Raw genomic sequence first — 25753 nt, 5'->3', positions numbered from 1 at the left:
GTAGCTGGCCACAGTTTTGAAGGGTGTTTGGCTATGTTCCTGGAATTGAGATGCTAGCTAGGTCATCACTTTTCCCAGTGAAAGTTAAGTGTTCACAGCAAATGGAAATGATTGATTGCCCAGCATGGAAAAAAGATTGGCATGCCTCATCTTCACCAGCAGATTTAATTTTGCCAAGCAGAGAGCATGCAGCCAGCAGAGAGTTGTCACAAGGAAGGAGAGAGCCTCGGGGAGTTGGCAGGCTGCCATTGAGGAATAGTGGCAGCAGAAAAATCCTCACAGGCACTTGAGGGAAGAGCAGACAGTGGGCAGTAAACTAGGATCAGGAAGCATAATGAAACTCCCCTGAGGCCATCCTATGAGAAAGAACAGCTTGGAAATTAAGAACTGTAAGAAGGATGGTGGTTTGGTTGTTTTTTTGTGTGTTTTTTTTTCCTCTGTTCTGCTGCTGAAAATTGTCCAGAATTCAGCAAATCCATGCAAATATTCCTTTGTGCCCAGTTGCGTCTGTCATGTCACAATGCAGGGCTCTTCCCCCTCTTTGCTCATGGAGACAGTACAGCTTGCTGGACTGTGGGATTACCATGAAAACAAAAGCAGAGCAGGAGCAATGTGAAAAGCTGCAGCAAGACTTCACTCTTTATGACCCTTTCAAAGTCATAAAGGCAGCCCAGCCTCACCACAGACTTGTGCCTTGATCAAGCATCTGCAGGGATGTCTCAGAGAAGCAAATACCACAGAATCACTGGGTTGGAAGAGACCCACGTGAGCATTGACTCCAGCCCATGCCCTGACACCTCAACCAAACCATGGCACCCAGTGCCACATCCAGTCTTTCTTTAAACACATCCATGGGTGGTGACTCCACCACCTCCCTGGGCAGACAATTCCAGTACTTGATCACTCTGTAAAAAACTTTTTCCTAATATCCAACCTATGTTTCCCTTGGCGCAGCTTGAGACTGTGACCTCTGGTTCTGTCAGTGCTGCCTGGAGAAAGAGACCAACCCTCTTTAAGGAAGTTGGTTTCAGAGTACAACCACCTTTCAGGGAGCTGTAGAGAGTGACAAAGTCACCTCTGAGTCTCCTTTTCTCCAGCCTAAACACCCCTGGCTCCCTCAGTCATTCCTCACAGGGCTTGTGTTCCAAGCCCCTCACCAGCCTCGTTGCCTCCTCTGGATGCACTCAAGCATCTCAACGTCCTTCCTAAACTGAGGGGCCAGAACTGGACTCCACCTTTCTGTGTGGGAAGGTGGGACAGGGTACTGCAGTCTGAGAGCCCTTCTGCATCAAAAAACAAGTGCCACAGGCTTTTTGTCCTTGACAAAAGCTCTTCTTACCTTCCTGGGACTGCTGCTATTGCTTCTTGCCCCATGGATCCTTGCTCTTGCCTTTTCAAACTTCTTTTCTTCTTTTTGTTACATCCACCCCTGTTCTGAGTTCCTATCACTGCTTTTTTACTTTCTAGGTCTATATCAGGTCACTGTGGCTTTGGGATGCCTTGTGAATGCCAAGTGGAGATTATTATTTTAATCATCATAGTGTTATCACAGTACCTATATGATGTGACCCAGGGACTCACAGGCAGTTTCCTGCACAAACAGCACCACAGCAGCCTTTGCTCCAGAGGATTTAGAGTCCAAAAATAACACAGGAGATTGAAAAAGGATAAAGTCAGATGGATGAAGAAGGGGAAATGATGAGACAGTGTTGGTCAGCAGAACAGACAGTCATCTCATCATTATCATTCTCTGTCATTAAAATGAATCCTTTCCTTTTCATAGAGGTTATTATGGGAAGTGTCTCCTTGTGCTGTACATAAATCCATTTATTTTGAAATGCACTAATTTCCTTCACAGTGTGGTGTGACAAGCCAATATTTTATATTTCTATTTTGAAAAAAGGGAAGGTGAGGAAGGTTATCATGACAATAAGGATTTTTTTTCCACCTTCACCGTTGCTGAGTTGGAATCACAAGGTAAAACCTGCCAGGAGCCTTCTCCTTTTGCGTTTGCTGTTTGACAGAGCCCATCACAATTCACACTTGCTCATGCTTAAGCCCACATACAGCAACACAATCCAGCCCCTGAAGTCTCCAGGGCAAGTTGCACACCCCACATCCATGTGCTGTGTGCCTGACAGGCTCATTGGTGCTCACTTTGCATGAGTTTAAGAAGAAAACGGGCTGCATTCTGAACTGGAAAAGCAGGGGACAAAATTCTGAAAGTAAAGGTTAAACTGAAAGTTAGAACCACATCAGAAGTGTGCACTAAACAGTTCTGTATCATGAACTCTCATTTCAACTGCCCTGATCTGCAAGGAAAAAGGGACAGTTTGACAGAAGAGATAAGTGAAAGAGACATAAATTGAACCTGGAAATAAGGCAAAGGAGAAGCCCTGTAGCTGTCTGTTGGTTGTATTCTTGGATTTGAGCAGTATGGCCACCTGCATTGTTTCCCTGTTCATCACCCATCACAGCATTTCCACTCTCAACACCCCTTTATAAACCACACGACAACACAACACCCATGGAACACACCTCCTGCCCCTGCCATAATTTTCCCTTTTCATCTCATCCCAGGGACTTTGCATAGCTTATTAATAAGGCAATGATGATGCCTGCAACCTGCTTGTCTAAAATACTTTATTCTTCCTTGTCAGTTTTGGGAGTCCTGCTGCTAAAATGAAATTTCCCAGTTCCAGTATATCTGTAAATGCATGCTCTGGGAAAGAGGTGTTGGGGAAAGGTCTGCTAGTGTCTGTCTCATTTCTGTCCTAAGGGTCCCAAAGGAAATAAAGGAGAAGCAGGCAGCCCAGGACTCCCTGGCTTTATAGGACCCCGAGGACCACCTGTAAGTATGTCTGGGGATGGATTAGATCCTCTCTTTACCTGTTTTTGAAGGTTAGGCAGGAAGATGGCACATCATGGGATATCTAACAAGTCCAGAAGACATATAATTTTACTTGCAAAGGAAACTGGACTGCAAAAATAGCATTTTTCATATTGATGAGCAAACATAATCTCATATATGGAGCTGGTACCTGCCAGTCAGCCCTGATGATGTGTGCATTAATCAGACTGTTTCAATAGTCTTCTTAATACAGGTATGGGGTATTTAAGTTCTCAGACTACACCTCTGCATGAACTTTAGATGGACTAAACAGGGGAATTGTGAATGATGACAATAATACAGGCATTTCAGATATTTGCTATTCTGAGGGAAATTCCTTTGTTGCCAGCAACAGAGGCACACTGCAATTAAAGCATTCATATATCTCCCAAAGTGATCTAAAATAATAAATAATAAACCTATACCCATGACAATATCACAGCCTCAGAATCCAATATCTTTAGACCTTGCAAGGTGAGTAAAAGATGTTAAATTCCACTGGAAAGATGGAAAAAGTGAATGCTATCTATTTTTTTTTATTATTTCTAGATTTGTTGTGACAAAAAATGATAATTTAAAAGATTTTTGTGTGTCTCTAGCAGAGCTGAATCTTCCACAGGATAGTTATTTTTAATTTCTGTGTTTTTTAATATTTAATTTTATAATTTGAAAGGGAGCTTTTAGATCCAAAGAGAAGAAATAAATACTTCTCTGGACAATTAATTTTAAGCAGCAAACATAGTGGCCATTTAAAACTGAAGTGGGCCTAAGGAAAACTCAAGTGAGTTTAATGCAGCCTAATTTGAATGACACATCTCTGATTAGTTCCATTCTTCATGAATACATGTATGGATGTTAACACATCTGAAGATGTTATGTTTCCAGGGGAAAATATCACCTGCATGCATGTGATAGATATGATCATGTGTGTTGGCTGCAAACAGACTTAGAAAGATTATTTTTTCTATATATTATATGGGAAAGTGTCCAGATTTCAGCAACAAATTGTTTAATGTTAATTTTGATTTATCTGCAGTTCAGGACTACAATGATATTTAATTTTTTTTTAATTAAATACTATTATAAATACTAAAAAGGAAGCTAAAGATATTGTCTAATTATCACATTATAAATGCAAAGAAAATAATTTAAATAGATATTTATAAATAATTATACAAGGGTACTTACACAAATAAGGATTATTTAATATAGTTCTGAAAGACAGGTGAGCACTTAGGATTAAAATTCCTTAAACCTCTGTATGTGTTTTTCCAGTTGGTGTAATACAGATGGTACTTCTACAAACAAAATTTACTTCATTTACATCTTCAGACACTTATGGGTATAATGCTGCTGCTCCTTAAGTTAAACAAGTGTATGAAGTGTATAAAATGTATGAAGCTTTGGGAAACGTTGGTAAGAAAAAGGAATAAAATGTATGGAATGCAGGAACACACTTCCAGTGAAACATCTGCCCTCAGCTGGTTTGTTAGAAATTACTTCCTGTTATTTATATTTACATGGGATGCAAAGTCACTAAAAAATGCTTTCCAAGTAGCAGGATGTGTCTATCCAGGAATGACCAGTAGCAGTAGGATAAGGATAAATGATGCAAACCTGCTACTGTGTAGAAGAAAACTTGTGTTGTTAACACAAAGTAATACTTATGGTTGTTAGGTAGAGTCTTTTTTCCAGCTCCTCCAGTGTGATGCTAAATCCACTTTCTCTGTGTCTTAGGGAGAACCAGGAGAGAAAGGTCCTCCTGGAAAAGAGGTAAGTTAAATTCACAGTTGTTTCAATATAAGATTCGTGTCACAGGATAAAAATCATCAAGGGTGTTACCAGGGTTGCAATAAATTGAGGTTTGTTCATAGAATGGTTTGGGCTGGAAGGGATCTGAAATATAATCTATTTCCACCCGCCCTGACAGGGGCAGAGACACCTTCCACTAGACCAGGTTGCTCAGAACCCCATCCCACCTGATTTTGAACCATTCTAGAAATGGGACATCCACAACTTCTCTGGGCAAACTTTTCCAGTGCCTCACCACCCTCACAGTGAAAAACTTATACCAAATATCACCCTCTCTGATTGTGAAGCCATTTACCTCTCGTCCTATTACTACAGGCCCTGACAAAAAAAAGTTCGTCCCCATTTTTGTTACAAACTCTCTTTTAGTACTGGAAGGGATTCAAAGGTTCCCCCAGAACCTTCTCTCCTTCAGGCTGAACAACCCCAGCTCTCTCAGCCTGAATCCACAGAAGAGGTGCTCCAGCCCTCTGGGCATCTTTGTGGCCTCATCTGAGCTTGCTCTAACAGATTCATGGCCTTGCTTATATTCTGGCACCACAACTGGACACAGCACTCCAGGTGGGGCTTCACCAAAGGGGTGTGAAGGGAGAGAATCACCCTCCTCAACCTGCTTGTCATGTGGTTAGGTTTTTTTTTTCCTGTTGTTTTTCTTCATTTGGGTTTTTTTTTGTTTTGTTTTGTTTTGTTTTTTCCCTTTAATTGTTGATAACTGAGAGCAAAAGAAAAAGCTCTCAGGAAACTGAGGGGTTGTCATGGAAATAAATTTTCCTGGGGTCACAGGAATCATTACAAAGGCCTATGTTTTGTTATTTACTCTTATTATGGATGGTTCTTTTATGTTTGCCTTTATTTTGTTGCAGGGCACACCAGGGAAACAGGGTGCAATTGGCTCCAAAGGAGAGAGGGTAAGTTGGAGAACATTACCAGTTATTTCATTATGTTGAAATAGAGAGAGCTATTTTGAGTTAGGGCCTGGGGACAGTGGTCATTCACAAGTGAAGCCCGTGCTTCCCAGTCTTCCAGGTCTCTCTTTAATCCGTCTCCATCAGAACAATTTGTGGTTCATTTGTAGTGCACCAGATGTTGCACTCTCAGCAACTTTGCCAGCTCAGCTGTAAATCTTTCTCTGTGTTTGGAAATCAGAAGTTTGCTTCTTATTTTGTGGTGGTAAAGTCCTTCTCTTCACTTAGGGCGAGCCTGGCATCAAAGGTGAAAAAGGCCTTCAAGGAGAAAAGGGTCCTCCAGGTGATCCTGGGATACCTGGTCATAAGGGCCATCCGGGACTGATGGGTCCCCACGGACCTCCAGGAGACACTGGGCAAGTTGGACCTCCCGGTCCTCCAGGACAGCCAGGATTTCCAGGACCAAGGGTAAGGTTGCCAGAGAAAGGCTTTGTACAGTAATTTTGCTGCCACAGGGATCAGAAAAGTGCCTCAGAGTACATTGAGGCTGACAGAAACTGGAGCAGGGGCATGTTTTAACAGGAAGGCAGTGCTTTTAGTTCTTGATAGCCATAAAGGGGAGCTGTAGCACATCTCAGGGAAGCATGGAATCATAGGGTGGTTTGGGTTAGAATAAATCTTAAAGACCATTTAGTTCCATCCCCCTGCCATGGACAGGGACACTTTCCACTAGACCAGGTTGCTCCAAGCTGTGTTCAACCTGGCCTCGGACACTTCCATGGATGGAATTTGGGAAAGGCTTGTGGGGTTGTTGACTTGCGCTTCAAGAGTACTAAATAATCCAGACCATAATCAGTGTGTCCAGTTGCTGGTACCTTTTACCCTAAATGCCTAAATCAGGTGCTGTGATGGTGGCCATGGCACTGGAGTGTAAAAAAAGATTCTTTCTATGAGGGCAATAATGTGTAGCATTTCATACAGAGGACTATCACCTTCCTCTGCTGCTGGTTGTTATGAGAGACAAAATGCTGAGCCGTGGAAAGGTCACTGCTCTATTCCTGGAAATTCTGTAGTCAGCTCATCAGAATTCATGAAATACTATTTTTGTTTAATATTCTCCCTCTTTTTTTTCCCTCCCCCCTGTTGGGAAACATTCTCACTACTGAGAATGCCTGAGGGTGGTTTATATTGCAGAATGAGAAAAGCTATCAACAGCAGTGAAGCCACTGGGCCCATCCTGAGAATGAATTGGAGATCATCTCAGAGGATAATAAACAGAGAATAATCTCTGATGTAAAAACAGACTAAATTTTAGATAAAGCATTTCTTTGTGTGTGAAATCAAGTGATGATTACAGAAACTTAATTTAACTAATAAGGTTAAAAATTGAAAAGATAATTTGTAAGCCTTTAAAGTATGCTCCACAATTATATTTGCTTAGTGGCATATACACTAACAGCCATCAAAAATGCTTAGTACTTAATGATAAAATTGTTTCTTTTGTCACCAGCAACACATCTTTTTCTCATGCAAAATTTGTGTCAGGAAGGAGGCAGTAAATAGACCAACTCTGTATTTATCAGCAATGCTATTGATAAAAATTGACATGTCACTTAGCTATATAATAACATCTCATTTTTTAATGAAGAATAACTTCTGATTCAGAAGCGCTTACTAGGTTTTCATAAACATAGAGAACACAAACTGAATCCTTGTATGCTAAAAGAGTAAGTGTGAGGGAAAAGCAACACTTTTGCAAGCAGTTGATAGACAAAAGAATGCAATCTTTGGATTGGCCAGAAGTATTTTCAAAACTGACAGAAACACAAAGAATTATTTTAGTCAAAAGAAATGAAAAGGGTATTTCAAGTGGAATATCTCACCTTCTGATTTATAAAACAAAATACTTGATATTGCTGCTTGAAAATGGTTTATTGTTTAAAAGTAGATAAATTTTCTTTTGAGTTCTTGCAAAGGCAAGAGCCTGGCAACCTTAAAACCTGTTTTTTTTTTTTTATTTACTTGGAAAGCCACAATCTAAAAAATTCTTCCATCTATCAAAAATGCTTTCATAATTTTTTTAGTTACATCATCCAGAGTTGTAGTTCACATTATTTTGAGTTTTTACAGCTATTACAGCTGTACAACAGCAACAGCACAAAAGAACTAAGAGAAAGGATGAAAGATACTGTGCCTTGGGAGCTGAGTAGGGGGCCAAGGCCACATCCTCTGTCTCCCTTCAAAATCCTGAAATCAGACAAAATCTTGTACTGGAAGAATAGGTATCATATGCATAAACTGACTTCTGTTTCCTGAGATAAGGCTTCTTGGCAGGGGATACATCTCATATGAGTGTTTTAATATGGGTGTTTTCAGGAAGTCCAGATAGCCAGCATTAGAACCTTTGGGGCATACGTATATCTGTCTGCAAGGAAACATGCCATGATGAAAAAGAACACAGGAAATCCACTGTGATCTGATAGGGGAGAGATGTCTCCTCATGTGATTTCTACAACTTGTCCTTATGAGTGCATACAAAGGAGATTTTCTTAAGGATGGTAATAGGAAGAGTGCTGCAACTAGTGCCATCAGTCTAGGCTCCCTGCCTAAACCACTGAGCCAAGAGTTTGCTAGAAGGCTGGAAAAGGAGAATGCCTATGACTCTGTCCCCACAGCACAGTCCTGGAAAAGCCGTCAGCCCAGGGTTTGAGCAGGGCGCTCTTTGCTGGGTTAAGGACTGTCAGGATGGCCACGTGCAGAGAGTGGCTGTGAATGGAGCTGCAACGAGTTGATGTGCGGCCACCAGTGGTGTCCCCTGTGCCCTGTCCTGTTCAGTGTCCCAACAAAGCCCTGCAGTGCCCCAGGCTGGGAGCAGAGTGGCTGGAATATTGCCCAATGTGAGTCAGCATGTGTCCAGGTGGGCGAGGAAGAGGGTGGCCTCCTGACCTTCTACGTCTGCACTAGTGTGGCCAGCAGGACCAGGGAGGTGATTATCCCTCTGTGTTGGGCACTGGGGAGGACACATTATATTCTGTTTCCAGTTATATTCTGGCCCCTAAGTTCAGGAATGACATTGAGGTTCTGGAGCAGTTCTAGAGAAGGAAACAGATGGTGAAAAGTCTGGAGCCCAACTCCTGTGAAGACTGTGGGTGCTGGTGTTGTTCACCTTGGAGAGAGGGAGGCTCAGGGGAGATTTTATTGCTCTAGAACGACCTAAGTGGAGGATCTATCCACATGGGGTTTGGTCTCTTCTCCTAGACAGCTAGGGATAGGACAAGAGGCCATAGTCTCAAACTGTGCCAGGGAGGTTTATTTCGGACACTACGAAGAATTTCTTCACAGAAGGGATAATTGGATGCTGAAATGGGCTGTCCACAGAAGTGGTGGAGTCACTGGAGACACTTAAGGAAAGACTGGATGTGCCACTCAGTGCCATGGTTTACTTGACATGGTGTACAGTCAAAGGCTGGACTTTATGATCTCAGAGGTCTTTTCCAGCCCAATTGATTCTGTGCTTGTTTTCAGTGCCTTTACATTCCTCTTTTAGGCAGACCCTGCGGCCCTGTATCTGCTGTGGGTGATGACGTGGCACGTGCCGAGTCCTTTGTGGAGGTCTTAGTTTGCACATCATAGAACCACAGGGTGTTTTGGGTTGAAAGGACCTTAAAGATCATCTACTTCCAACTGCTCACCTAGCACAGGCAAGGATGCCACCCACTAGGTTAGGTTGCTCCAAAGCCCACCCAGCTTGCCTTGAACACTTTCAGGGATGTGGCATCTGCAGTTTCTCAGGGAAACCCATTCCAGTGCCTCGCCACCCTCACATTAAAGAATTTCTTCCAAACATCTAATCTAAATGCTTCCTCTTTTAGTTTAAAACTGTTCCCCCTTGTCCTATAACTATATGATCCCTTTACTGTGGTTATCTAGTCTCATCACTGTGATTCTGACTCTTTAGGGAGAGCCCCCATCTCTAGAGACTTTGAGGAGACTCATCCAAGAGGAGTTATCCAAGCAGCTAGATGGTAAGTAATCAGTACCAGGAAGCCAGAAGAATGTTCTGAGAGTATAGAAGATGCTTTCCATAGCTGTGCTGGCACCTGAACCTCTCCTGCTTAAGGAAGGTAGTATTGCAGCAAGCTTCCTTGGAAAATATGTGAAATGAAATGTGCTTTACAGTTCCCCAGGCTTTGATTTTCCCAGCAATAGCACAGAAAATAATCAGAGTAGATTGTAAACTTTCTTTTGAGGTCCCAACTGCAGCAGAAATGTTCATGATTTTTGCCTGTGACTTTTCATATTCATCAGTATAAGAAGAGGGGCTGGAGGGGAAATGGGCTGCTGTTTCTTTCTGAAAATTGCAGACCACTACTGATCCTATTGACAGGCAGATGTAGAGCTGTAGTCCTTTTCACACAGCTCTTGACATAGCTGACACACAGCTGCAGGCATTTTGTTCCATGCTAAAGTTCACAGGTAAATGGGGTGATTATTTCACAGATTTTATTTACACACTCTCAGTCTTCAATATCCACACCAGTCTGAAAGCATTTAAGATCAATGAAGAGAAGACAGAACATTCTTCTCCCTCTATTCTGTATAATGTTTACATGATACCGAGTGTTTTACCGAGGTTGCTGTCATGGTGTAACCTCAGCCAGCAGCCAAGGCCCACGCACTGCTCACTCACTCCCCCACCAGCAGGATCAGGGAGAGAACTAGAAGAGTAAAAGCTGGTTGAGATAAAGACAGTTTAATAGGGAAAGTAAAAGCTGCGCCCAGAAGCAAAACAAAACAAGGAATTTACTTCCCATGGGCAGACAAGTGTTCTGCCATCTTCAGGAGAGCAGGGCCCCATCACAGGTAATGGTTACTTGGGAGGAAAACCATCATCAGTGCAAATGTCTCCCCCTTCCTCCCCTCACTTTATACACTGAGCATGATGCCATGTGGTCTGGAATATCCCTCTGGTCAGTTTGGGTCACCTATCCTGGCTGTGTCTCTTCCCAGCCTCCCCTGCACCCCCAATTTCCAACACAATGTGGCCATACAAAAAGCAGAAAAGGCCTTGGCTCTGTGTGAGTCCTGCTCAGCAATAACAAAAACATCTCTGTATTATCAACACAAATCCAAAACATAGCTCCATACCAGCCACCATGAAGAAAATTAACTCCACCCCAGTCAAACCAGCATGATTGCTCAGGGTCTTAGCACTGAAATGGCAGGCAGTGTGTGCTTGTCTGGAACAGCCTGGAACAAGAAAAGCTTTCACCCTACCGACCAGCCATGCAGCATCTCTGTGTCACAGAAGCAGTAGGAAAAGGCTCTCCTTTTCAGAGCAGCAGTAGTCCCAGTTTAACAAGGATCCATCATCTGCACAGCTACAGGAAGGGACATTTCAGATTCCTGGAGGACAAGGAGGAGAGGATGAGGGAAAAGTTTATGATAAAGTATAAAGTTTAAGAGAAATTTTAGGCCACCAAGAAATGATATTTAAATAATTTAGAGAGAATCAGGGAGTCATAATCATGGATTATGTGGGGACAAAAAATGGGTGGCCCTGGAAAATTGATCTGTGACAGTACTTGGACTTTACTGGGTCCCTGGTTCTGGTTCTCTGTCTCTCAAAGCTTAGTCCTTCTAGTCTAACAAACCCATTTCCCTCTCTTCGCAGCAAAGTTACCCTATATCCTGGCTCATATACAGCCTGCACAGGTAAAAGCATCCCATGGCAGACCAGGACCTCCTGGTCCCCCTGGGAAGGAAGGACTCCCAGGAAGAACTGGCCCTCCAGGAGAGCCTGGCCGGCCTGGACAGACTGGGTCTGAAGGGCCACCTGGACCAATTGGTCCCAAAGGTAAGTGAAGTTGGTGTGTTGGGGCAGTCCAATAAAAGGATGTGTCCACTCAACTTTGGCATCCACCTTTCGTTTTAGTAGCTTGTAAATTGTCCTCAAATGCAGGTGTTGGAAGCCACCTCAGTCTGTTGAACCAGAGGTGTTAACTGTGACCAGCAATTGCTGGTGTGTTGCACCTCTGGCCAGAACTAGAGTGGGGCAAGGCTTCATTCCCATTTAATGTCCTCTCTCAGAGGATTTGCCACAATTAGGAACTGTTTTTACCAAATACATTGGCTTCAGTGTGGATGGGAGACCTAGAGTAGTGTTTAGTTCTGTAGACCACACTCATGACTTCATATTTTTTCTTTCCCTCTCTACAGGAGAAAGAGGAGCAAAGGGTGAGAAAGGAGACACTGGCATTGGTCAACGAGGGGAAATGGGTCCCCCAGGAATTCCAGGTGTGTTATTCAGAACACCCCACAAAACACATCACTTAGAAACCACTACCGGGGCACAGGTCTCTGCTGTACTAGAGAGATTATCAGGATGACATAAAAACAACATACACAATTTCTGTAGGATGTGGCCCAAAGGGAAGAACTATATCATTAACATCATATCTGGCCACCTTTATTTTCTCAGCCTGATGAATGAGTACAATGAATCATCTCAGTTACAGCTAAGTTAACTGACCTTTGGGTCAAATCCAAAGTGAAGCTTCAATTATTAGATGCACTATGAGGTGTTTTCTCTGTCCTTGGCAGAGTCTTTCTGTGAACATGCTGAACCCAGAGGTTCAGGCAGCTTCAGATGTTATAAAAGGTTATATTGAACACCTGTGCCTTGGGGATACAGCTTCTGCTTTATTATTACTGACAAAGCAGCAGCAAATACAGTTTGTCTGCAGTCTGAAATTAGGAACCATTGATAAGTTTTGCCTTCACGGTTTGTTGGGGAAGGCTTCATAACCCCATTTTCTGCATCTGGCAGACTGGCCTTGCATTGACTTCAAATAACAATGTGCCCACTATGCTCTGCACCAGTGAGTTTTCCCCCCAGTCTGGCTCTTGCCTCCACTTTCCCATTCTCTCCTCCTCTCTGTGAGTACAGTATGTCCTTAGTTGTCTGATGCAGCTCCACGAATTCAGCATGGAGGTAGAAGAAGAGCAGCCATATCAGAGGTGAGCATCCCAAGGTTGCCATAGGGAGTGAAAATCTTTATTTCAGATGAGACACTCTGGTTATATCCTTGAGATACATCCTAGTCAAATCCAAACCTATGGCAGCTGCTGTCTGCATCCCAGTTTGGCAGCAAAGCCATCTCCTGTGATGTTACACTGCTGAGTACTGCACGCTGGGCAGGTCACTCTGGTGCCACTCACCAGGGCATTTTGTTTCTCTTGCAGGCCTCCCAGGGGAGCCTGGTTATGCCAAAGATGGGATGCCAGGACCTCCTGGCCCTCAAGGTGAAGCTGGTGTGCCGGGTCTGGCAGGTCCCCAGGGACCCCCGGGAGCCAATGGACAGTGTGACCCCTCTCAGTGTGCTTACTATGCAAGCCTGGCTGCCCGGCCCTCCAATGTCAAAGGGCCATAGCGTGCAGGGAGCACCCCCAGACTTGTTTTGAAAACTTGAATTCCTCACACCTGCCAAGAGCTCTCCAATGTCTTCAGCTGCGTTTCTTTCGCGGGAGGCCTTCTAAAGCCAACAAATGCTGCCGGTCGGTCAGATTATTTTTATGAATTATAATTATTATTATTATTATCTCTGATGTGATATGTGAACTTATTTTTTGTTTGTTTTCTCTAACATCAGGGCATATTAAAATGCTAAAAATAAGTGGGTTTTTTCCTCTTTTGAAAAGCATATAATAGCAATGTGTTGTGTGACTGTTTATGCAAAACCATTCCAATGCCAAATTTTTTATCTGTTATCTGATTAATTCTTTCCAAAGCTTTATCCCTCACCCTTTCAACTGAAATCAAATCCTGCAGCCTGGGGCATTAACTGTGACACACAGGCACAGGATTGTTGGTGCTATTTGCCATCCACATGGCAGGGAGGAAGATGAAGTCATACCAAAGCTGGAAAAGCTGTCTTCAGTACCTCCAACTCCCAGTGGACAATTTTGAACAGTTAGTGTGTGCTTTCCAGAGGATCCCTGTTAAATTTAATATTCTTTTGCTGATGAATGAATCAATATTCTATAGGAGCTACTTTTTCACGGAGTCATGTGGGATTTCATAGTAAAGGCCTGAAGGTATGACACAGAAGACCTAAACCTCTCTGTACTGGAGAGGTTTTTTTCCAAGAAATGGAGCTTACTTACCTCTGTCAGGGAGAGGCATTTGCAAGGTTATCCCTTGTCAGGTCAAGGATGCCAAATCCCCTGTGCACTGTCAGGACATGCACATTTCCCTACCACTACTTCACCCAAAAATCAGCCAGAGCAGCATAGAAAGTCCACTGGTATTAAACAATCAAGAAGCCAACTGTGACCCTATTCACTGTTTTGGTTGATCCAAATCAATGACAATAACTTGGCAAGTTGTGGTACTCAGAGGGCTGGTGCATAGTGCAGCCTGGTCTAGAAGATTGTTAATCTCTGATGAAAGAATCAGAGCAGAGAGGTTCAGAAACATGGGGGATATTGTGTTTGAGGGTGAAAGCAACAAGCCAGACAGTGGCCATTTCTCCCTATCAGCTACTTGCCAAATTCAACCTGAGAATGCAAAGACAAAGTAAAAAGGGGATGGAGTCTGAAAAGACCTTCACAATTTGTGGGCTTAACCCTCTGACCAAGCCGTGCCCACCCACTAAGTGCAGATCTGAGAAGTGATCAGGCCTCGGATATGTGCCAGCCAGCAAAGCAGCTGCATTTTCAAACCACTTCTGCACAAAGCAGTTTGTAGTGAGAGATGGGAGTAATGGACCTGACATAGGCACTAAGTGCTGAATGTGTTTGGGAATCTGCTCTGCTCTTCTGGAGACAGAAAAGAGGCACCCTGCCCTGCTAACACATTCTCCATATGGCATGGTGCTTCCAAACTGGCCAGCCCAAGCAGAAGCCACAGCTGTTGATAACCAGCCCAGAATCATACCCTGAGGCTAAAGTGCAGACATAAGCATTTGCCAGTCTTGGAGTCTTTTCATCCAGTAGCAGATAAAATTTGCCTCTGCTTTACTGAAAAATGAAATTAAATAACAAGTACAAATGCCAGGGTTAAACAAAATCTTTACTGTGTAGCTCTTAATGGTGCTATTTTTTGCTATTTCCTATGCAAATAAACTCTTTGATTTGATTTTACTGTGTTTCTTGCTATGGAAAGACCAATCAAAGTGAAAATACCATGAAGTGAAAATCTTACCACTTTTAAGTAACTCTCAATGGTTACTGTTACTGTACTGCATCTTGGGTTAACTTGCTGGATTTTAGTATTAAGCAAAAATATTAATCACATATTTAACAGAAGCATTTTTCTTAGTCCAGGCTGAGATTTCATCCCTCCAGTGGTGAGGCAGAACAGGGTCCCTATTTGAGATCATCTCCTAACATGGGCTGAGACATTGCTTTGAGTAAACGTGGTGGTAATGAACAGGTGTTATGGATGTCAAACATGTTAACTGGGCCATGCAGATGTGACATTTAATTGCTGTCATGGTGGTGACCCCTTCATCTCTACAGGCTCTAATCATGTGTGTCTGATGTGCCATGCATGTCATAGAATGCAGTACATTCTAGTGCACCATGAGAAGAGGTGCACTAGAGGTTCCCTTCATCATGAGAAGGCAATCTACGTAATGATGTTCTGTTAAACAAATTTCAGGGTCTTTAACTCCTGTGAGGTCATAGAATCATAGAAAATTTTGGGATGGAAGGGAACTCTTAAGAGTCATCTAATGCAAACCACAGTAGGTGAGATGGTGCACGGGCATCCAGTTGAAGGAGATGAAAGGATTTTTTTTATAAGCTGTTTCATTTGAACTTTGGAAGCCATTTCCAAGAGTCTGTATTAGGAACACAAGGGAAACACTTGCATCTTTAATAGCAATTGAAAACTCTGCATGAGTTAGACACTGACTACATCTCTGAGCATTTTCCACCCATAAAAGAGGACGCAGCCTAATTCCCTTTGCTTCAGCATATTCCCTAACATATGGCTATCTGCTCAGTCTGTTCCCAGAGACACCCCAGACTGTCTCTGTGCCCTGAATTCAGTGGGTGCCATTTCCCTGCTTTTTCTTAAACCTTGTTTTCTCTCCAGCCAGTTAAATGACATTTACCAGGCAGAATCTGTCATAGTGAGGTTTCTATAGCTGCCACCTCTTACAGAAGCAAGCTCTACAGGAATGTGCCTAAAAGGACATCTGTAATAACAGGTAAGAAAGGAGGGTGTATTTGGAAGATTCAAGAACTGCCACCGTTTTTTGCTTCAGTCTGTTTGTGTGTATTTGCAGTCTTTGGAAAGGTGGCCTGAGATTACTTTCCAAAGTAGGTCTGCCATCTGGAAAGCCAATAAACCTACAAGGACAGCCCTGGGCATGGTCAGAAGCTGCCCTCCAGAAAATGCAGGTGCCTCTGTGCCTGAGCAGGTGCCTGTGTGTTTGTGCAGCACTGTGCCAGGTGAACACACAGCCAGGAGGTGGCAGGTAGGACAGGGGCAGTGCTGGTGGCTCTCTCATAGCCACCCTTGAGTAAGGGAAGGTTGTGGCTTTGGCATCTCAGTGTTCCTGTGTCTGCAGCCAAGTGTGTGGTAAATCACCACACAGTCCGTTCACTGAGTCTGAGGTTTAAACCTGGGAATAGACTGATTTTTTGCTGGATTTTGTTTTGGCCCTGTGGCAGTATACTGCTAAAATTGCATTAGAGAGCCAGACACTATACTACTCAGATTTTTAAAAGGAACACATGGGATTTATGGCACCACTGTCAGTTGCTCTTTTTTCCCTTTTTTAAAATTGTGTGTAAATTACAGTAATTATAGCAAACAGACCATTATTTCATTCAATTTTTTGCCTGTCAAATAAACAAATTACAAAGACAGAACAAAGCAACAGGATCATTTGGGGAAAATATATTTTGTTGTGTTAAATTATTTAACAATTTCTAAACAGTTTTAAATTAGCTGCTTTTTGGAAACTGTATCAAATGCCTGAGGGGTTTTTTTTCTTTCCATAGAGACAATAAAAATACTGTGGCAGCTAAACCCAGACTCTGTGCTCTGACCACAGAACTGGTTAGGAGATTCTGAGCAATTATTTAAAAAAAAAAAAAAAAGTTTAAAAATTATGTTTAAAAAACCCCCCTAAAATAAAGTCTTCTCTTCATTCAGTGTTTTAATGTGGAAACTGGCCAAGCTCTGCCCTGTTAAAGATTGCATTTGACAGCTTCTGGAGCAGGACTTGGTGCCTAGGAATGACTGGGTGTCACCATCCACAATATATGGGGACAAAGGCATTGACAAGGACCAGTAGGTAGGACCTAGGGGAGCCTTTTCAGAGCTTCAGTGGGTGACCCCAGGGGAAACCACATCAAATAATGTAAAATGTCTGTGTCTGGGTACCTCAGTGCCATGCTCAGTCTCTCACAGTGAGATTCAGAGTCACAGAACATAGAACCATAGAATATCCAGAGTTGGAAGGAACCCACAGGGATCATCAAAGTCCAGCTCCTTGATTTTAAGGAGTCAAGCTGTGGCACCTGCACTTTGGTGACTCCAATGAGAGCTGTAGAACCTGGAGATCCATTCAGCTTATCCTAAAGTGTTCAGCTGCAGCGCTCTGAGCTGTGTTGTCTACATTAACTGTATCTCCATGGAAAAGAGATTTTCTGGTAGCTGTCTTTATCTTCCACCATCAGTAACTCACATGCCCCCTGAGCTGGTGTGGGGATGTTCATGTCACAGGTGATGGCAGGCTGGGTGTGACCAGCAGCTCAGGGGGAGAGGGGCAAGGTTATGGCAGGAACTTGTACTGTCCTTGGGTAATAAAAATTTTCTTAAAATCACTGCACTCACTCAACAGTTACAACACAGACTGAAAAAAATCTACTTTCAGCCTCTGTGAACTGGAGCCCAGTGCTGATGAGGGTTAAGGTGGCTTCTCCATGGCATGGCAGGAGGAGCAGCATAAGAACAAAGCCAGTCTGGAGGTGAAAGCAGGCTCCTGCCCCAGTCTGCAGCCCTGTGCAGGGGTGAGCATCCACCAGAGGCCACCAGGCATCCTCCTTGCTGCTGCTTCTGCAGAACTGCTGGAGGAGGAGTCTCTTTATCAGCCACTCAGTTCCTCCTACTAAATTTGGTAGCTGAGGCCTTTAGGGCAATATCGGTCCATTAGGGTTTGGATTTTTCTTTTAACACCTTTGTAAATGGTGAAGTTAAATCAAGAAAAAGCCTGCTTAATTTTCTTGATTTGGTTTAAACCTGGAAGTCACATGCATAGTAGATATTTGTCTTCTGACTTGTGAAATGGGAACAACTGCTTAGAAAAGCATGAAGATGTGATAAAGAGGAGACTGCTTTTGGTAGTTGCTTTACAAAGCAGATTTTTGTTGTAAGGGTTAGCATCTGAATACCTTGCAGGGCTTGGCTCCACAATATTGATGCTGGCAACGTTGTTGAAGTTTGTCTGAACTGAGAATGAGACCATCCTACTGGGTCTCTAGGGGATTTTGTGTTGAAAATGCAGGTTCTTTCTTGCTACTTTACATTTTGTGACATGAGCTTTATATAGAAAGCATAAGGGGACAATTAGGAATATTAATCATACTGCCAACATTCCTATCAGCATCAGGAAGAGGGATGTCCTGCAAGGAGCAGAGAAGAGCCTCCCACCTTTGTAAAGGCAAATACGGGGTCAAACTCCAGGTTTGAAAAATGCAGCAAGAGAAGGTTGCCAAAACGTACAGAAACTTCTTTCTGTCCATACCTTTGTTTCTGCATGACATGCTGTCTGAAAGACTCGGGTTTGGATTTGAAGAGAAAAGCATGTTCAAACAGAAGGCAGCACATACAGCAATTTGGTTTATTTCACAGGACAGATGTATTTGACAATGTGTTCTTAGAGACACATTTTTCCCCTTAGCAATGTGGGGGATAGTTTTCACTGAAATCTGAAGTTATTTTCAGTGCAATAACTTCTTCAGCACCTTTTTGATGGGAGTTGAGTCTTATTTATACAGTTATTTGTGAAGTCTGGTTTTTTTTCTGCAAGTGAAAATCTCACTTTTCCTTGGCTGCTGCATTTGTGTCTCATGTACAGATATTTCTAAGTTATTGCACTCATTCATGCTTATGAAAAACTATTAGACTCTCTCAAGTTCTGCTGGTTTTTTTTCATGTAAAATCCATCCATAGAAGGTTTCAAGGCCAGGTTGGATGGGGACCTGAGTAACCTGGTCTAGTGGATGGCATCCCTACTCAAAGGGGTTGGAACTAGATTATATTTAAGGTCCCTTCCAACTCAGAGGATTCTATCCCAGGAGCCTAACATGGCTAAGCAGCCTCACAGGCAAGTGATACTGTTTTCTCTTACAGATGCTGAAAATTTATCTGTGGGAATCCAGGGCTTCCCTCTGGCTGCCCTGGCAGGTCTGGGACCCTGGCAGGGGGTCAGGAACCCCCCTGGACAGAGCTCCCAGAGACACTGTCTGTGATCTCTGTCCATGGAAAAGAGTTTTCAATCTTACAGGATGAATTACAAGCTCTGAGTGTTTGATAAGAGTAATAATTAAGTGATGACACGGGTGCAAAAGTAAAATTTTAGGTTTCTATATTAGGGGTTCAGAGGGGACAAGATGGAGGAATTGGGTGTGTCTTGTCCTTTTCCTCCTTCTTCATGCCCTCCATGTTTCACTGTAGTGTTGGCATTTTTCTATTGGTTTAGGCTGGGGACACGCTGTTCTACGTAGATGATAGATATTGGCACATTATTGTAAATACAGCACATGTAGTTTCTGGTATTTAATGTTTGTAACATCCCACTGAGGGCAGAGCCCCACACGCTGCCCTGCAGGACAGAGCTGCGGCAGGGCAGCAGAACATGTTAGAGATAAACAGAATAAACAACCTTGAAAACAGCACAGACGAATTATGGCTTCTTCTTTGGCAACGGGGCAGAAAGACAGAGACTTTCTACAATCTCAGAATCACCAATACCCACAGATTCCGACATTTATCTAGAAGAAATCCAGGTCTTGATTTCAAAATGATTAGGGTATTTTCACTCTGAATCCAGGTCAAAGGTGACAGCTGGTATATGCCAGGCCTTAAAAATGTGTATTTCAGGGCAAAACCCAATTAAAAAGCACTAGAATCTATAAAGTAAAAGAGAGAGCTGAACAAGAATCCCCGAATCCTCTTGCCAGCATTGTCTGAACAGACAGCTACTACCACTCACCTGTGCAGCCACACACTCCCCTGGTGCTGGAACATGGGTTCCAGCAAATTCAGGAGCATCCTGGTCTGAGATGATCAGAACTGAGGAGGCTGGGAAAGCAAAGCTGACACGCAAGACCTGATCTTCACAAGACCTGACCTAGGAGACCTGCTTAGACTACACCTCTAACACATCGTCTTCTACCTCTAATGACCTGTGGGTCTCCATCTCAAGGAGACCTCTCTGCTTGAGAAGCATTTGAAATGGCTGTCCTAAGCAGTTTTTAGCTGAAAGGCTTAAGGATTAGAGGATGAAGTAAAAGAGGTTGGCTTTCTCAGCCTGAGGCTTCAAACCCACAATTTTCTCCTTCTAGAAAAATGCCTTGGTCTCTACATGGCATGCTGTGCTGAGTGGCTTGGAATAAACCTGTATTTTACACATCTATGAAACCTTTGACAGCAAAGAATAAAAATTTGCTTTTAAATATGACAGAGCAAGGGCAACACAAGGAAAATGGTATCTCCATGATGTAGGGGTTTACACACTTAGCAGGAGGGAGGAGGACCACCAGATTTCAAAACTTATCCTTTATTGCATTTGCTGAATGTTAAAGGCACAAACTGACCCGAGGACAAGATATGTTTGTTAATGGTTCCCAGTTCCCAGGCCAGCAGCTGTTACTCTGTCTTCTTCTTGCTGCATTTACCATATTCTTGTCCCATTTGCCATGTGCCTTATCTACTCTGCCTTGCTGCTTGCATTGCAATCCCAGGCAATGTGAATTCTTCAGGTAAAGGCACCCTTTATGCTTTGAGAAGGAAAGAGCTACACACAAGCAGAGATTTGAAAACATCTGCAGAAAAGCAGAGGCAATATTCCCTGTCTGACCTCTTCTTACTGGCTGCAGGATGAGAGGCCACGTTACAGCTCAGGAGCTGTGTGCTCTGCAGAGCAGGAGGGGAAACACCGATCATGTGAGAATACCAAATGTTTACTCAGTGGGATGTATCTGAGCAACTCAAACACTCTGTGTGTTGGTAACGTGCCCAGCAGAGCACAAAGCTGACAGAGAGCCTTGATCCACTAAAAACCTCAGAGGTTCCTGTGGAGCATGCAAGTAGTTGTGACTGACAGTCTCTGTTCAACCAGCCACTGTTCTGGTGGGATGTGGATGCAGTCACCTCTCCCAGATGTGCCTGTCCAGGTCGTGATCCACTCTGGAGGTACCTCACAGAGCACTATCCGAAATATGAAGGGAAGAAGAAACTCAAGATCTCTGGCAGAGAGCTGCTGTCAGTTCCCACAGGTCTTTGGCTTGGAGCAGCTGCAGGTGCTGGAGATGAGCCCAGAACGAGAGAGCTGCCTGAGGTACAGGATGGAGCTGCTTCCCCAGGCCATCGGCCGTCTGAGGAGCCTCACCTGCCTCTACATGGACTTCAACAACTTGAAGAAAATCCCTGCTGAAATTGGCACTTTGAGCCGCTTAGAGAGGCTCACTCTGAGCAACAACAGCCTGAGCTCACTGCCCGCAGAGATGAGGTGCTCTAAAAGCTGCACAGCCTCCACCTTGCCAACAACAGCCTCACTGAGCTGCCTGCAGCCCTCTGCCAGCTGAGGAGCCTCACCTTTCTGCATGTGAGTGACAACAAAATAGATACCATCCCCTCCAGCATTCGGCATCTGGAGAAACTGGAAACGTTAACTCACTGGAGAGCCTTCCTGAGGATGTCCGCCTTCTAAGGACTCTGCACACACTTTGGTTGGGAAACAACCATCTATGGTCCCTTCTGGCAGCCTTTGGGGACCTGGTGAACCTGGACTGGGGATACAACTACTGCTCATGCAATTTTGAGGGGAATCCACTGGAGAGACCGCCTCCTGAAGTCTGCAGTAGAGGCCCTGAAGGGATCAGAGACTATTTCTCATCACTTCGTAGGAACTGGAAAGACTAAACCATTGGTGTCAGTCCTCTCAAACTGACTGTGATGGATTTGTCCTGTGCAAATCATCTGCACAAGCAAAATGTGTTTCAGACAGAAAGGTCTGGTGAAATCACTCTGTGGAGCTCAAAAGCTTCCTCTCTGCTGCAAGGTGATTTCTGTCTTTTTTTTTTTTTTTTTTTTTTTGTTTGTTTGTTTGTTTTTTAACTGGCATTGGACAGTGGTGTACACCTTTCAAAACTCATCCAGGCACAAATGTAATATCTTTTTTGTATTTATAGTGGCATAGACTTATCTCAAGAAATGTTGCAGACAATCATGCAATCCGAGAAAATTAGCAAGTCTGAAAGGATAGTCAGGTAAACAACTGGTATGTAAACAGCAATAATCTGTACTCTTTGTTTGCACACTGGGTTGGGGCTTGAGTCTGGACTGGAAGTGCAAGCTGAGATTTCTGGAAGCTTTTAAGGTCATACTAAATTGTGAATTTGGCTTTGCTTCAGGTAGCCCAGAATCTCATCATTTTCCCTGGTAATGTGCATGGAACACACAGGTTGAATCAGCTCAGGCTTCCTTCTGGCTCTGGATAAAAAAATAAATAAATAAATAAATAAAAACCTGTATCCATATCCCAAAAGATATTGTGCAAACAATGTCTCTGTTCCTCTGGCAGGACATAGTGTGTTCCTCCTGGAGAGCAGCATCAGCTGGCTCTGCAGAGTACAGTCAGGGCTGTCACACTCTCTGCAGGCAGCACGGACATGGGTTTGATGTGCCAGCCCATCCAGAGCAGATCAAGCTCCTTGGAGCTTGGTGATGCACAGGGGTAGCCCAGATTTAGAGCAGGCAGCATTAGCAGAAAAACTTTCCACTTTCACCGAGTCTGGGAAAGTGTTCAGAGCTATTAAAGTATGAGTATGCAAACTTCCTGCAAGGGAACATTCTGAGAATCCCTGTCATAATCATAAAAGGCTTCATCAGTGTTACATTATGGAAATATGCTGAGACTCCTTTCTGCTTCATTTTGCTCTCTCTTCCCCCTATCATCAACATTTTCCTCCCACCTCTCTTTAACTTTGCTCTTCGTGGGTGTTTTCTCTGTGGCTACTCACTCTGACATCTATGTTTCATTATTTTCTGATCATCAAAAGCCTCTCATTTCCTTATAAATCCTTTTCTTTGCCCTCTGTCTCCTTTGTTTCCTAGTTCTCCTTTGGCCAACACACAGAAAGATGCAGTTTGTGTCTTTCCTGGAAGGAAGGGCTGAGTCAGGCCTGGTGGGAGCTGAGCATGTTCTCACAGCATTCAGAGAAAAAGGGAGAAAGGCAGAGACATTGATACACAGGCCATTAATTCTCTTGTTCAGTGGCCTGTCATTTTCTTCTCCATATAGCAAAGATCAGCACAAGGAGAACGCTGAAATTTTTCTGGGTGACAGGAGCACAACTCCAGATATGCTTAACACAAACTGATTTTTACATTGCTCTACCCCTGACCTCTGTGAATTTTCCAAACCAGCTGTGACTTTTTGCTGTCATGGTAACCAGATTCATTATATCAGTGGGCTATCACACAGAGATAAATGAGTGCATGGCAGTAACGGGCACACAATTACATCACACCAGATCATTCGCTTTTCCTGCAGATGATTATTTCTAAGACATGTGACATGGGAAAGAAAGGAGTAAAGGGGCTGTGGTGCCTTGCTCAGTTGGCTCTTTCTGTGGCAGCATGGAGAACTGGAGATGAAAGAGCAGGACAATGAACTTCAAGACTTTTACCATTCAGGGTTTTTTTCAGAGGAGATTTGGGACAGTGTGTGAAGTAGCCCTGAAGCTGATGCCAATTCAGGCAGAGGCTGTATCAAGGTGGCAGATGTTGCATGACTGTGGTATTTTTCCTGTTCCTGTCATTGATGCATTCTCCAGACTCATACAGTTCTTATCACCCCACTATTTCTGCTATTTCCCCATTTCTGTCACGCCATTCAATATGTGCAGGCCTTGGGCCTTCCTAAAGCTTGCCTGGTACAGGACGTGAAGTTAAAGGCAGTATGAACAGTGGGGCCCAAGTAAAAACGAGGTTATCACCCTGGTTTTGGACATGTGTGAGGATTAAATTCTAGTAACTGTGGTCTTTTTAGAGGATTGAGTCTTACATGCAAAATCCTTCTAGAGCATCATCTTACACAGGTGCTGAGAGGGACAAATTTTTCATGTTCCATGTCAAGCCCATCAGAATTCAATGTTGCTGGTTTTTTTCTACATTGCAGAGGGTTTGGGCTTGAGGTTCCATGTCCAATTTTAACTACGCTTCCCTTCTGCACCTTGATTGGTGATTTCTGAAAGGCAAGCTGACTTCAGCTTCTTTGGGGACTGCATGGCAACTCAAAGCTTTCACTTTTGGTTTTAGTCAATCAGGATTCACATGTTTTATTTAAATAATCCTCTCTCCAAAACCCACAAACATAATTTGTGAGGCCTGGCTGTGTCTGCTAATAATATACCTGTCACAGCTGGGAGTGAATGGAGCTAAAAAGAGGGTTTAAGAATGGGAGAAAAAAAATCTTTGAGAAACAGTGGCAATATTGCCCTTATAATTTTCTACTCTGTTGGGAACAAGAGAAATTCTGTGAAACTAATGCAAGTGAGGGCACTTTGATCATGCTATCAAGCTGCTTGAGCAGATTTAATATGTTACTATGTCCTGACACCTTGTTGTCTGTTATCTGCCCCTTCCTTTCCCTTTGTCCTGATTGCTTCCAAAATCCCACTTCCCAAAGTGGAAAACCCAATAGTTCATAGTCTTTGCAGTATTCTGGCATCTGTGTTAATTCAGAGCAATAAGTAGATCCTGGTGTTGTCATTAAGATGGCATTAAAATCTAATCTCAAACTGCTTATCCTGTATCTGTTGTACTTTATGTATTGTTTCTAAGCATCCTCCTTTGCTTGTGCTCATTAAAACTTCAAGTGTTAATATCAGAGAATGGTAAACTGCAAGGATATAGGCCCCTGGTGAAGAGACATGGATATAATCCATACTCAGGGGTGGGGGGGAGGAGGGAGAGGGGGAATTGTTAAACCTGTCATTCAGTGCTGATGGGAGTTTTGCTTGCATTTCCCTTTACCCTGTGTTGCACTGCAAATAGCCTGGCCTAGGAGAGCATCCTCCCCTGGAGCCACACAAGACTTCCAATGGAAAACTTTGAGCTCTTGCAGCAGAGCAGTAATGAAATGTAAAAGCAGTGAGTGGAAATAGCTCCAAATAGAAATTCGGAGAAATATTATATATAAGGGCAGAGGGCTTTTTAATTTAACATACAAGTACATAACACTTCACAGGCTGGTAGCTCAAGCTGGACAAGTTCTGACTACAGATAAGCTGCATATTTTTAATTCTGGAGAGTTCACCTCAGGATATGACAGACTCTCTACCCTCTGAAATCTGAAAATCCCACAGTCTCACTCACCTGAAGGTATGACTGTATAGCACTTGCCTTGTTTTATGCAAAGTCAAATTTACAAAGACTCCTTCTGTCTTTAAAGTATATGTTTACAATCTATGGTTACCATAAATACAAAATATTAGATCCCAGCATTTACTTATTTCTCCCTCAATTTGTCTTTACATTAAATTCAGCTTTTTAGTTTTTAATGGCTGTAAGCAGTACCTAAAAAATCAAAGGTTCCTAAGTGTCATGATCAGGGCTCTTGTGGTCAGTGATGGAGGCTCTGAGTTGGCAAAACAAAAATTAAAAAGCAGTTGCTGTTCTCCTCATGCCTGCTGGAGTCAGAAGCAGATTTCCAAAGTCACAAATGAAAGGCTGATCCTAAATTCACCTTGAGTGGACTTTAACACCAACCAGTTTTCAAGTTCTTCTAAAGGTCTTAAGATTGAACAATTGGACATATTGCATAGTAGCAGACTTCAAAGGAAACATGACTTTTCAGACTGGCAGAAAACAAAGGACACTGCATGTACTGTCCTACATGAA

General features: G+C 43.2%; 1 protein-coding gene across 1 annotated transcript in view; it reads left to right on the top strand.

Annotated features, from left to right (window-relative positions):
* COL22A1 (collagen type XXII alpha 1 chain) overlaps positions 1 to 14743 on the top strand; it is a 192740-nt gene extending 177997 nt beyond the window's left edge. The window contains exons 57-64 of the mRNA XM_072925037.1: positions 2780 to 2851; positions 4628 to 4663; positions 5563 to 5607; positions 5893 to 6072; positions 9563 to 9629; positions 11279 to 11461; positions 11824 to 11901; positions 12850 to 14743. Coding sequence (XP_072781138.1) covers positions 2780 to 2851; positions 4628 to 4663; positions 5563 to 5607; positions 5893 to 6072; positions 9563 to 9629; positions 11279 to 11461; positions 11824 to 11901; positions 12850 to 13037 — 849 coding nt within the window. The 3' untranslated portion in view covers positions 13038 to 14743. The remainder of the gene's footprint in view (positions 1 to 2779; positions 2852 to 4627; positions 4664 to 5562; positions 5608 to 5892; positions 6073 to 9562; positions 9630 to 11278; positions 11462 to 11823; positions 11902 to 12849) is intronic.
* The last annotated feature ends 11010 nt before the right edge of the window (positions 14744 to 25753 follow it).

Source organism: Taeniopygia guttata, chromosome 2, assembly GCF_048771995.1.
Source record: "Taeniopygia guttata chromosome 2, bTaeGut7.mat, whole genome shotgun sequence".
In the NCBI taxonomy this organism is placed as follows: domain Eukaryota; kingdom Metazoa; phylum Chordata; class Aves; order Passeriformes; family Estrildidae; genus Taeniopygia; species Taeniopygia guttata.
Note: the sequence above shows the minus strand (reverse complement) of the source record. Positions and strands in the feature narration are given on the sequence as shown.